This window comes from Schistocerca serialis, chromosome 7 (genome assembly GCF_023864345.2).
Source record: "Schistocerca serialis cubense isolate TAMUIC-IGC-003099 chromosome 7, iqSchSeri2.2, whole genome shotgun sequence".
Classification (NCBI taxonomy): domain Eukaryota; kingdom Metazoa; phylum Arthropoda; class Insecta; order Orthoptera; family Acrididae; genus Schistocerca; species Schistocerca serialis.
The window spans coordinates 607747008-607760849 of NC_064644.1; the positions used below are offsets into that span (position 1 = coordinate 607747008).

General features: G+C 43.6%; 1 protein-coding gene across 2 annotated transcripts in view; it reads right to left on the reverse strand.

The window, feature by feature from the left end:
- Window positions 1-13842, reverse strand: part of LOC126412684 (DNA-directed RNA polymerase III subunit RPC3) — a 139881-nt gene that overhangs the window by 71945 nt on the left and 54094 nt on the right. The window contains exons 4-5 of one of the 2 annotated variants that reach the window (XM_050082393.1): window positions 5833-6088; window positions 5439-5650 (exon numbers count right to left, since the gene is read on the reverse strand). In XM_050082393.1, coding sequence (XP_049938350.1) covers window positions 5439-5650; window positions 5833-6088 — 468 coding nt within the window. Of the gene's footprint in view, window positions 1-5438; window positions 5651-5832; window positions 6092-13842 lie in introns of both variants that reach the window. The other variant, XM_050082392.1, reaches the window with a different exon arrangement.

Genomic DNA, 13842 nt, shown 5'->3' on the forward strand with positions numbered 1-13842 from the left:
TTCTTGACTTCCACAAGGCGTTTGATACAGTTCCCCATGGTCGTTTAGTGATCAAAGTAAGAGCATATGGACTGACCAATTCTGTGATTGGATTGCAGAGTTCCTAGTTAACAGAACACAGCATGTCATTCTCAATCGAGAGAAGTCTTCCGAAGTAAGAGTGATTTCAGGTGTGCCGCAGGGGAGTGTCTTAGGACCATTGCTATTCACAATATACATAAATGACCTTGTAGATGACATTGGAAGTTCGCTGAGGCTTTTTGCAGATGATGCTGTGGTATATCGAGAGGTTGTAACAATGGAAAATTGTACTGAAATGCAGGAGGATTTGCAGCGAATTGAATGGTGCAGGGAATGGCAACTGAATCTCAATGTAGACAAGTGTAATGTACTGCGAATGCATAGAAAGATAGATCCCTTATCATTTAGCTACAAAATAGCGGGTCAGCAACTGGAAGCAGTTAATTCCATAAACTATCTGGGAGTACGCATTAGGAGTGATTTAAAATGGAATGATCATATAAAGTTGATCGTCGGTAAAGCAGATGCCAGACTGAGATTCATTGGAAGAATCCTAAGGAAATGCAATCCGAAAACAAAGGAAATAGGTTACAGTACACTTGTTCGCCCACTGCTTGAATACTGCTCAGCAGTGTGGGATCCGTACCAGATAGGGTTGATAGAAGAGATAGAGAAGATCCAACGGAGAGCAGCGCGCTTCGTTACAGGATCATTTACTAATCGCGAAAGCGTTACAGAGATGATAGACAAACTCCAGTGGAAGACTCTGCAGGAGAGACGCTCAGTAGCTCGGTACGGGCTTTTGTTAAAGTTTCGAGAACATACCTTCTCCGAAGAGTCAAGCAGTATATTGGTCCCTCCTACGTATATCTCCTGAAGAGACGATGAGGATAAAATCGGAGAGATTAGAGCCCACACAGAGGCATACCGACAATCCTTCTTTCCACGAACAATACGAGATTGGAATAGAAGGGAGAACCGATACGCAGGGTACCCTCCGCCACACACCGTCAGGTGGCTTGCGGAATACGGATGTAGATGTAGATGTAGATGTAGAGTGTGAACATCGTCCAGCCCTGGGTGGAGGATCGGGATGAAGTGAGATCACGATCTAGCTCCCTCGTAGTAAAAGCGGTACTGTAGCACTCACGATTCAGAGAAGATTAGGGTATTGTCCGAGCCTCCTCCACTCGTTTCTGATGGAGGAAGGCAAGGTGGTAGTGGATGCAGCAAAAAATCTCTGCAAAATAGTGGTCCAAGGTGTTCGAGATAGCAATAGGGTCCACAATGATGTCGTCTGCTATTGTCAGGATGAAAACTGGGGAATGGATATTGGTCCCAGAGAGCCATCAGACATTGGCCTAGATGACGGAGAGGGAGAGGAACTGTTAAAGAACTAGTAAATGAAATACATATAGCTTTTTTGCTATCATGAAGAATGCGATGACACGGTGCACACAACTGTTTATAACAAATACAATTGGTCATCACAAGATGACGGTTAAAAATGTAGAGAGAACGCCTCCGCACACTAATTGCGCTGCGGCATGTCTCAAGTCCACCAAGTGACCGGGGCACAGCACAGTAAAGATGAAGTGTGCGGAGTGGAATGGCCTGCTGCAGAAAGAATAACATTGGTGAGGTATTCTACCTGGGCATTACAACTGGGGCAAGTTGTTCGTCAAAGGTCACCAGGAAGGAGTAAAGCCTCCAGTCGGCCTTAGGAATCTGCCATTTGGATTTGCACATAGGTGGGGTAGGAGTCAGCAAATGGATAGCACATGGAAATAGTTGCTCTAATGTGTGTCAGAGAGAACAGACCACTCGAGACAATGGACAAGCAGAGCAGTGCAGAATGAGAGGTCCAAATGGAAATAGGTGCACGTGGTGTCTGAAAGGAACATGGCTGCTCCAGTGTTAAGGCATATGAGGTTGAGTTGATTGATACAGACAGCCGAGAGGGCACCTCTTGCACAGGTTCTAGGAGGAGACAGTGTGCATTCGAGCCACCGGGCAGGAAAAAGGGGTGAGGAACTCTTCCCTGGTGACACCGAATGAAGGAGGGATGTAAACGGTATAAAGGCATAAGGTGAACTGAAGAAGGAAAATGCATATTACAACAGCCTGCAGCCAGGTGTTCTGGAAGATGGTTTGACTATGAATATCATCCTGGACGCGCAGCCTGACTCCCCCATGAGATGGAATGACATCCTCAGGGGGAAGTTCAAAGTGGAGCTGAAAAACGTGAGAAATGTGACTGCGGTCATGACGATGCAACTTTGTTTCCTGGAGCCAGAGAACAAGTGGACGCTTTGATTCCAAGAGCAGCCGTAATTCCACATTGTCGGATCTAATGCTACAAACAATCTATTGGAGGAGAGTCATGACGAGGAAAGGGGAGGAGGGTAAAAAGGAAGAGGTGTCACCTCGGTGTCTGCCGAGTGCCAGCTTTCGAAGCCTCTCTACTACAAGGTGAAGGTGCTGGAGGATTCTGCTCCGTGACATCTACAAAGGTGGCATTCATCCTCGGCCAGTCTGCTGAGTACAGGGCAGGAAAACAGATGGCAGTGTGCACTGGCAATACTGAAATTGGCTGGGTGAGGATAGCACCAAAGAAGAGGATCTCTGAGGGGGGAAGGAGAAGACTATTTGTCTTTATTCGATTTCTTGGAGCCTTTGTGGTTGTCAAATGACGATTAAGATGTCTGTTGGTTGGAGGGGTGTAAGAAGTCTTTGCAGGAGTATTTCTTCCATTCTTTCTGGCCTGCCGGGTGTGCAGCAGGTGATTTCGCCATGTGAGCGAAAATTTGGTTGACTGTTGCACAGCTGGAGGATGAGGAGGACAAGGAGAAGAGAATGCTGCTGTGACACTGGGTGATTTCACAACCATGTTGCTGAATTTGAGATCACATGTCTGCATGGCTAAGTACTTTGTGGAGTGGGATGTAGCAAGAAAAGTGCTGTAAGTGCCAGATGGTAAAATGCATTTTTCCAACTAGCCAACAACTTGTGAGCAACAGAGTAATGCACTCTTTTCTTCACCCGGATCTCCTGGACAGCCCACTCATTGAGATAGGTTGTAATGATGACAACGGTAGCAGCACATCGGGTTCGGTATGTACGGTAGCACTGTGATAACTTCATAGCTTGCACTGACCTCCGATGGAAGCACTGCTCTATAAAACGTCAGAAAAAGGACGCGTGTGGGTGCTAAGGATGCACCTACCTTTTTCATCCTCCAATGAACTGCTGACACCCTGATCAGAGTGGGTCAGACCACCAACAGCCTAATTAAGTAACACCATGTGAAGAATTCAATGTTCGATGGGCCCTGACATGAATAGGATAGCTGTGGAGGAGCGAAGCTGTAAGCAGTTGTTGTGCCTGAGAACCGCTAATAGTCTCAAAAAGTGAAGTGCCATTGCCAATGCGAGAGGAGGATTTCACAGGGCCGGCAACTGCATCAACACCTTTCTGAATAATGAATGGGTGAAACATAGCAAAGGACTGACTGTCTTCAGTATGTGAAACCACGAGGAACTGAGGCGCAGCTGGGAGGGTCTTTGAAACACTAGTCTCGTTCTGTGTATGCTTAGTAGATGTTGACTGAGAAGATGACGTTTGGCTTATTGTGAGAAAATCTCCCACAATTGCCTGCGTCTCCGATGGCACGCTCCTTCCAACTGGTGGAGCCGCTCAGAGCAGGGGCTCACCTGCCTTAGGTGAGTGATTGCACCTCAGGTCACACACCTACCAAACACTTGACAGAGGGACCAACTGGCAATTTGGGAAGGTAGTAGCTCAGCAATTACCCCTCCCTGGGCCTGGCCTGTTCCAGGGGGTACGTGTGCAAACCATACTTGTCAATACGAGGTGGGTTGTCTCTGAGCACTATGGGACTTAACATCTATGGTCATCAGTCCCCCAGAACTTAGAACTACTTAGACCTAACTAACCTAAGGACATCACACAACACCCAGTCATCACGAGGCAGAGAAAATCCCTGACCCCGCCGGGAATCGAACCCGGGAACCCGGTCGTGGGAAGCGAGAACGCTACCGCACGACCACGACCTGCGGACTACAAGGTGGGAATTAGACGTTACCCGACCACTGTTATGCATCAGACACATAAGCCGGCCTTCAGGAGTGCAAAAAGAGGAAGAATCAGGAGTGCAAAAAGAGGAAGAATGGAAAGAGGAACCTCAAATACTCAAGCCGGGGAAGGATAGGGGATGGGGAATGAAGAAAGAAATCAAGAATGAAAAATGGTAAAGGGACTGTTCTGATGTCGGGCTACTGAAAATGCAGAACACAGTCCCAAAATTATCCCAGACATGTTTCCCAAGGGAGAGGAAAAAGAGTAGCAAGAGGATAGACATGCCACACAGGGGGGAAAAGATGCTGCAAAGGCCGGGGCCCTGTGGTAGCCAAGCACAAACTCCCCAAAGAGTGGTGAGGGCAATCAGAATCTGGGTTGCTTCCTCTGCGGACTCTGACATTCTGTATTTCTTAATGGAACTTCAGTTTCACTGCCACATGATTGAGTTGGAGTTCACTTAGTTGGGGGTTTGATGAGGCCCATGTTTGTAGTTTTCCAGATAGCTTTTTAAAGGCTGTAGATTTCAGGATCATGTTGTGTGCTTGGTGTAATTCTATCAGCCTGAAGCCATTTTGATTAGGTCTGTTATGTGATGGGACATTTCCAACAATTTTTCTGTATTTCTACTCCTTCCCTAGTTCGGTATTTAAGTAGGACATTGAGTTTTTCTGGACTTTTCCGAACAGCACTGATGACTTGGTCCCAAAAACATTCCACATTTTCTCTGCCTTTCTACTGTCTCCATTTATGGGGGGGGGGGGGGGGGCATGTGCATTCATGACAGTGTATATTTTGTTAGCAGATTTGAAGGTAAGTGTGTGGAGAGTATTTCAGATTGGGATTCAAAGCTGAAAATTGAGTCAAAAATAGTTTTGTCTATCATGAAGCCAGTTCCAAGGTGCGGTGTGTTTTTACAATTTTTTTTCCTACCTTTCCTTTGTATATTCTCAAAACCCAGCAGGGAAACAGATCCCATCCCACCCCTAGTGGGCATGTTTGTTTCATGATTGCTCTCAATCGTATTTTACCTCCCCGACTACTACTCTTCCAGACACAACCAGATAATCATGAACGATTTTCTTTCTGCTTCTGTGTATTCACTCTCCTCAATCTCATACACAATTTCTTTTAAAATTACCAAAATATTAAGGTGTAAGTATTTTAGGTTAGAGAGTGTGTGTGTGTGTGTGTGTGTGTGTGTGTGTGTGTGTGTGTGTGTGTGTGTGTGTGTGTGTGTGTGTGTGTGTGTGTGTGTCTGCATGCGCGCGCGCGTTTGCACAGTGCACAGAAACATATGTGAAGACATTGAATCATACCTAACATCTTCAGATATTGGTCAAGATACTGTTGCAACTGAGGATGTGTATTTGACTTTCTTATGGCTTCTTTCAATTCTGTGTATGGAATAGGGTTTGATGTTGCAGCCCACGGCTCTGTGCGCAAGTACATCTGATTTAAGAGATGCTTCATCAGTTCTGCAGCATTCTCATCTAATCGGCGACCTATGGCAGCAACCATCACCTGATCCCTGTTGACATTTCAAACTATATGCAAAATTTCGCATCACACAATGAGCATGTAGTGCACTTGCATGATATTAGAATAAAGTAAATTCCACTTAAAACTCTCTCTCTCTCACACACACACACACACACACACACACACACACACACACACACACAAAGTGCACACCCCTCTCATACTACTAACCTGAATTCTTGATGAAACCTATCATAATTTACCCTCCAATAGATGCCATCATCTCCTGGTTTATCTTGTATTTGCTTTTCCATGTTACTCAGAGCCTTCATATTCAGTTCTGGAGGCAGATATAATTCTCGTTCCTTTACTTTTAGGGCAGGGATATCTGCTTCCTCCGAAACAGATGGGCATCTCATCAGGAATTGTTTACTTATGAGAAGGAAAAATTTGTCACGCAGTGTAACCAGATTTAAGTTGCCATCACCTGCTGCAAGGAAAAAATTAATATTGTCACATTTTGCAACATTAACATTTATTAACCTGATTAGATAATTACTACAACATTGTTGTATGGGCGAGTGTATTCATTGTGAAGGAAACTGAGATTCTGACTTGCAGGAAAATAATTAAATTGTAGGAAATACTGATTTTTGGTTACAAAGAGCAAATGAGTAAATCCCACAATGGTATCATGCAAGCATACGGTTCTAGTCTCACTTTGTGTCCCCCTGAACTATATGCTCTTTCATCTCTGTGAGGAAGGATATTGAAATGATTCTGTCGATAATGAATGAATAATGAAGATGATGATGATACCATCACTAACATTCAGAACTGCTCATGTTACCAAACGTAGAAATTAAAACCTTCTTAAATGACAGGTGGTCATGAAAGTGGCACAATTCCACTGCTTGCAAAAGACTTTTATGCAATTTGGACTGAGCATAAATATTAGACAGAAAACTTTTACAGCATATTATGATTATTCCAGTTTACCCCTTATGCCTAAATGTTATTTGGAAATACAATTTTGTCTGTCCAGGGCAGAAAGTTCTTAAAATTGGAAGTGATTTGGTTAAGTTCCAATACTTCAAGATGTACTGAAACTTCATACATGAACTTCAAACAATTAAGAAAGAAGCCTAAAGTCAATGAATGCTTTTAACGCTAATCTCAGGTCAGTTCCAAATAAGAAAATTAATTATATTAATGGGTCATACCTGCTGTATGCTGTACTAGTCTCTTTGCAGCATAAATAAACAAAATGCATCGATTTATGCTCTGATTCACTGTAGCTTGTCACTTTATTCATATTACCCATACACGTATAAAGTACTGCCATGAAAACTGATCAATATTTACCTAAAATAAATGCCTTCACCACATGAAATAAAATTAGAGCCAATGTTAATAGCAAGGAGAAGAAAAACCCAAACACAAGATAATAAAGAGCTTTCAGTGTTGTTTTCGTTGTGAATGAGAATCTATGCATCTGCTGATATATATATGTTCTCTGCCATAATTCTAGGAACAATCTTTATTCTTCTTTCAGATAAATATGTTCTGTATACCATGTGAGTGCATTAGTGTAAAAAATGCTGCTTGTATGTTACTCCACATCATGATCACTTTACTGAAAATTACAGTAAAAACAACAGCTTACAGGTCCAACAAAGTTGGTTAAAAACATTGAAACAACAACAACAATAATAATAATGTAACTAAATTATTGCTCTATTTTAACCTGAAATTATGGAATTAAATTCATTACCATTTATAGGAACACTGAAAGGAATACCTGGCAATTTGCAATGAAAACTTATCTTTTTACATTAAAAGCTATCGAAATATGTCTCACGTGAACTACAGGACGAGGCAAAAGTGTGTGATGTACAAGCAAAAGTAATATTGTCAGTTGATCCAAAACACAACTACAAAAAATGCCAGGGACAAATTAAAACAATTATATAATACTCAAAACTTTACAGAAGAATCGATTTGCTGACTACATTCGAGAACAGTGCATTAATAGAATACAACTGCAAAATAAATTCTGCTTCTAATCAGTCAAACAATTTGAATTTTGAAGTGAAAGATAAGTGGGTAGGATGAATTTTATTGATAAGGGTACTAGATGACTACAAACCAATGATTACGGGCCTAAATAATTCCAATATATCAATAACTGGAGATACTATTAAAACTCAATTATTGGAGAAAGTGAAGTGCGAAAAGTATTGCCACTATGAATAATGATGCAGCTCTTCAAGTGAACAAAAGAGATAGTAGAAACTTTCTAAGGGACTGGGATGTTGTAACTGTAATGGTCACATTGCAAGAAACTGTCGCAGCAAAACTAAAGGAAGTAATAAGTCATCAGAAGGGACTTCCAATTACAAGACATTCCTCAGCACACCATGTAAAACCATACATAACGAGTATCAACACTAGGAAAAGACAGATTGCTACTTAACATAAATGAGACACTTTAAGTTGCAGGCAGGCGCAATGAAAAAACACACACACAGCTTTCAGCCACAGCCTTCATTAGCAAAAGAGATACACACCGTTCATACACACAACAAGCGTACCTCATGCACACATAACCACCAACTCTAGCACCTTGGTCTGGAATGCGGAAGTTAGCAGTCATGTGTGCACGAAGTGTGCTTGCTTGTGTGGATGAATGGGTGTGTCTCTTTTGCTGATGGAGGCTGTGGCCAAAAGTGTTATGTAAGTGTCTTAGTTGTGTGTGTCTGCAACTTAATGTGTCTTCATAGTAAGTAGCAACCTGTCTTTTCCTACTTTGTTGATATTCCTACCTAGAATTTCCATTGTTTCATAAATGATGACTGCTATATTAACTGGTGCTTCAGCACCCATAAAACTAACATGTGAAATGAATTCATGTAAATCAATGTTAGCTTCACAAATGGTAGTGGCAAATGATGAAAATTTATCCAATGAAGGAACCCGTGTCACCTATTAATGGACAGGCTGATGGCAGAGAGAGAAAAACTGAAGTAACAGATGTTCTTCAAGTTCCACAGTTAAGTAGTTAGTTAGTAACATGTCCCTTGGATCATTTTGCATGATAGATCGTACTGATGTGGACTGAGTCATTATACATTGATATTACAAATTAATTTGTACACATGGTTACATTCTGAAGATTTCTAATTTTTTTTTAACAAAAACAAAAAAAAGATACACAGATGTGAGTTAATAATTTCTACCCACCACCTTTCACACATTACAATAGTAGAAATTATTCTACAGAATAGAAGAAGTTGTTATCAAATTTTACCCTATTGTCTCTCAGACATTTTATATAACTGTGTAAATAATCAAACTTTTTTGTTGCAGCATTGTGCACCATTTTCTGTGCTAAAGATGACTTCAATCTGGAGTAATGAGTCTCATTTTTCCTTCTGGTATTGTAATTATGTACTTCATTGTTTCCCTTCAACTGTAGTGAATTATTTACAAAAAAGCGAAGCAGGAGTCGGAATGTCCAACTCCTTAAACAAACATCTACAAGATTATCATGAGTGAGCACCACATATTATTCTCACAGCATGCTTTTGTGAAATGAAGACTGCCTTCCTTAAAGATGAGTTACCCCACAACATTATTCCATATGACGTAACTGAACGAAAATGTGCAAAATATGTCAACTTACTGACTTGTCTCTCCCAAGATTAGTAATGATTCTAAGCTCAAATGTGTCTGAAGTGAATTGTTTTAGGAGTTCCAAAAATGTTTTTTTTCCCCCCAATTTAAATTCTTATCAATATGGACCCCTAAGAATTTTTAAGTTTCCACCCTATTTATTATTTCCTCACCATGTGTTACACTCATCACTGACATAGTACCACTACATGTGCAGAACTGAATATGTCAGTGTTATAAAAACTAAGGGTGACACCACTCATAGGAAACCAGTCGATGATACTTTTAAGAACATAAATTATGCTTATAATTTCTGCTGATTCTGTAAGCATGGATTGGTTGGTTGGATTAAAAGAGGGGGAAGGGACCAAACTATGAGGTCATCAGTTCCTTGTTCTGAATGAAACAATGCCACAAGTGTGAAAATAAAACAAACAAGAGGGACAACTCAAAACGGAACGAAAGGAAAAATCACAAGAACGATGAAGGGCAACAAACATGTAAATGGACAAAAGGGGACAAGGCAACCACAGGAATGGGATGAAGAGATTAAAACAACAGAGCTGGTTACCGTGGCTGGCTAACCGTGAGAATAAAAAAGGAGAAGCCAGCCACTCTGCAACACATTAAAACCCCCAGCGTAGAAGCAGTAGGGTGGAGGACACAGAGGGACAAAGGACATGCGCTAAAATTTAGATCAAATGATAAAACCCACCCTCACGAATAAAACCTAAAACTAAATCAGCCGATGAGGCGTTTTTAGATAAAATTAGCAGCAATAAGTCCCGTAACACAAGATTTCGTTGTTGGTCAGTCAAAGTGGGACAGTGCACCAGTATACGGGCCACTGTCAACCGGGCGCTACGCTGACACTGATGCGGGTTTTCACGGTGCAGGAGGTAATGGTGGGTCGCCCAAGCGCGGCCAAAGCCGAGCCGGCAGAGGACAACTGATTCCCTTCAAGAGGCACGCATGGAAGACTTCCACACATTCATAGTCTCCTTAATGACGCGCATTTTGTTGTGTGTCACGTTATGCCATTCTGTCTCCCAAAGCCGAAAAACCCTACGGCGTAAGTCAGAATGCAGGTCAGGTTCAGAGATGCCCATCTCCAGAAGCGGTTTACACGTAGCCCGTTTGGCCAGCCTATCGGCAAGTTCGTTGCCTGGTATGCCGAAGTGTCCTGGCTTCCTCACAAACACCACTGAACAACAGGTTCGGTGGTGCAGATCATAGATGGACTCCTGGATGGACGCTACCAAAAGATGGCAAGGGTAGCACTAGTCGATGGCTTGTAGGCTGCTCAAGGAGTCAGTACCACAGAAGAAATCACCAGGGTATGAAGGATGTGCTCAAGAGCACGAGATATAGCCACCAGCTCTGCAGTAATAAAAACACTGCAGCCATCAGGTGAGGAATGCTGTTCAAAATGGCCTCTGTGGACATACACGAAGCCAACATGACCATTAGGCATAGAGCCGTCAGTGTAAACCACTTCTGAGCCCCGGAACAAGTCAAGAATCGAGAGGAAAAGACAGCGGAGAGTGGCAGGAGTAACTGAGGCCTTAGGGTCATGCAAAAGGTCCAGACGAATCTGCGGCCTAGGTGTACACCATGGAGGTGTATGAATGTGTGAAATGTAACTGGTGAGCAGTTGTGCACATCAGATCTGCAATGGAGGGACTCCGGCCTCCACCAGGATACTGGTCACAGAACTCATTCTAAAAGCTCCTGTCACTAGGCGGAAGCCACAGTGGTACACTGGGTCGAGTACACGCAACATTGAGGGCGCTGCAGAACCAGAAACCACACTCCCATAATCAAAGCGGGATTGAACAAGTGCTTTGTAGAGCTGCAGCAGAGTAGTGCAATCTGCACACCAATTGGTGTTGCTCAGGCAGCGGAGAGCATTGAGGTGCTGCTAGCACTTACGCTTAAACTGACGAAGGTGAGGTTCCCAAGTCAATCGGGCTCTGAAAACCAACCCAAAGAATCAATATGTCTCCACTACAGTGAGTGAATTGTCATGAAGGTAAAGTGCTGGTTCTAGTTGGATGGTACGACACTGACAGAAGTGCACGACACACGACATAGCAGCCGAAAACTGGAAGCCGTGGGCCCATGACTGCACCTTGTGGATGGGTCCCTGTAGGTGAAGCTCAGCAACACCAATACTGGTGGAGCAGTACAAAATGCACATGCCACACGCATACAGAGATGGTGAGACAGTGGCTGCTACACCGTTAATGGCCACTAAAAATAGTGATAGACTTCAATACAGAGCCTTGCAGGATCCCATTCTCCTAGATATGTGCTCCCTGCCGCCGTTGGATAAGCAGCTGCCAGCAGCAAGTCGTATATGCGTAGCCCACTTATCTGTTACATAGTTTAATTCTTAATTTCTTTATAGTATTTGAGAGTTGTAGCATCGCGTTTTAGTACCTGAATAGTGTAAAATCGCGTAGTTTCCTTCTGCCACCGAGCAGTGTGTCAGCAGTGCGCAAGTAGCAGCATTACTGCATTTACTAGGCAATCTTGTATTTTAATAACTGTTTAAATTTTGTGTCGAATTGTTTGTGCTCTCTGTAGATTAGTTCAGACGTTCTTTGCACAACAGTATTTAGCATGGATAGGGACTGCGACCTGCTGTGTTCAGATGCGGGCTGAGTTGGCATCCCTTTGCTCCCAGCTTCAGGGAGTGTTGCCTTCAGTCACACAGCTTGAGGCTGTTGCCAATGGGCATCACTTTGGGGGTCCAGATGGCGGTTTGTCGGGGACGGCCAGCTCGTCCCACGCATCCCCCGATCAGACTATGGCTGTGGCTGCCGGGGATACTGCCCACATTGAGGCTGACCCCTCACCCGTGGTAGAGTGGGAGGTCGTCTCGAGGTGTGGCAGGGAGCTAAAGACATTCCGGAGGGCTGAACGGAAGGCCTCTCCAGTTTGTCTGACGAACCAGTTTTAGGCTCTGTCTCCAGCTGATGCTGATCTTCAGCCGGACATGGCTGCTTGTCCTGTTCCAGAGGTTGCCCCACAGTCTGCAAGATCCGGTAGGTCGCAGAGGGTGGGCTTACTGGTAGTTGGGAGCTCCAACATCAGGCGCGTAATGTGGCCCCTTAGGGAAAGGGCAGCAAGAGAGGGGAAGAAAACCAGTGCACTCCATGTGCATACCGGGGGGAGTCATTCCAGATGTGAAAAGGGTCCTTCCGGATGCCATGAAGGGTACAGGGTGCACCCATTTGCAGGTGGTCGCTCATGTCGGCACCAATGATGTGTGTCGCTATGGATCGGAGGAAATCCTCTCTGGCTTCCGGCAGCTATCTGATTTGGTAAAGACTGCCAGTCTCGCTAGCGGGATGAAAGCAGAGTTCACCATCTGCAGCATCGTCGACAGGACTGACTGCGGACCTTTGGTACAGAGCCGAGTGGAGGGTCTGAATCCAGGGGCTGAGACGGTTCTGCAACCGTGTGGGCTGCAGATTCCTCGACTTGCGCCATAGGGTGGTGGGGTTCCGCTGGATAGGTCAGGAGTCCAGCAGGCAGCTACATGGATAGCAGGGGTTGTGTGGTGTGGATTGAGTGGTTTTTTAGGTTAGATGGCCTCGGGCAAGTACAGAAAGGGCAACAGCCTCAAAGGGTGCAGGGCAAAGTCAGGACATGCAGGGACCAATCAGCAATTGGTATTGTGATTGTAAACTGTCGAAGCTGCGTTGGTAGAGTACCGGAACTTCAAGCGCTGATAGAAAGCACCGAAGCTGAAATCGTTATAGGTATGGAAATCTGGCTGAAGCCAGAGATCAATTCTACCGAAATTTTTACAAAGGCACAGATGGTATTTAGAAAGGATAGATTGCAAGCAACCGGTGGTGGCGTGTTTGTCGCTGTTAGTAGTAGTTTATCCTATAGTGAAGTAGAAGTGGATAGTTCCTGTGAATTATTATGGGTGAAGGTTACACTTAACAACAGAGCTAGGTTAATAATTGGCTCCTTTTACTGACCTCCCGACTCAGCAGCATTATAGGCAGAACAACTGAGAGAAAATCTGGAATACATTTCACATAAATTTTCTCAGCATGTTATAGTCTTAGGTGGAGATTTCAATTTACCAGATATAGACTGGGACATTCAGATGTTTACGACGGGTGGTAGGGACAGAGCATCGAGTGACATTATACTGAGTGCACTATACGAAAATTACCTCGAGCAATTAAACAGAGAACCGACTCGTGGAGATAACATCTTGGACCTACTGATAACAAACAGACCCAAACTTTTCGACTCTGTAAGCACAGAACAGGGAATCAGTGATCTGAAGGCCGTTGCAGCATCACTGAATATGGAAGTAAATAGGAATATAAAAAAAAGGGAGGAAGGTTTATTTGTTTAGCAAGAGTAATAGAAGGCAGATTTCACACTACCTAACAGATCAAAACGAAAATTTCTGTTCTGACACTGACAATGTTGAGTGTCTATGGAAAAAGTTCAAGGCAATTTTAAAATGCGTTTTAGACAGGTATGTGCCGAGTAAAACTGTGAGGATGGGAAAAACCCACCATGGTTCAACAA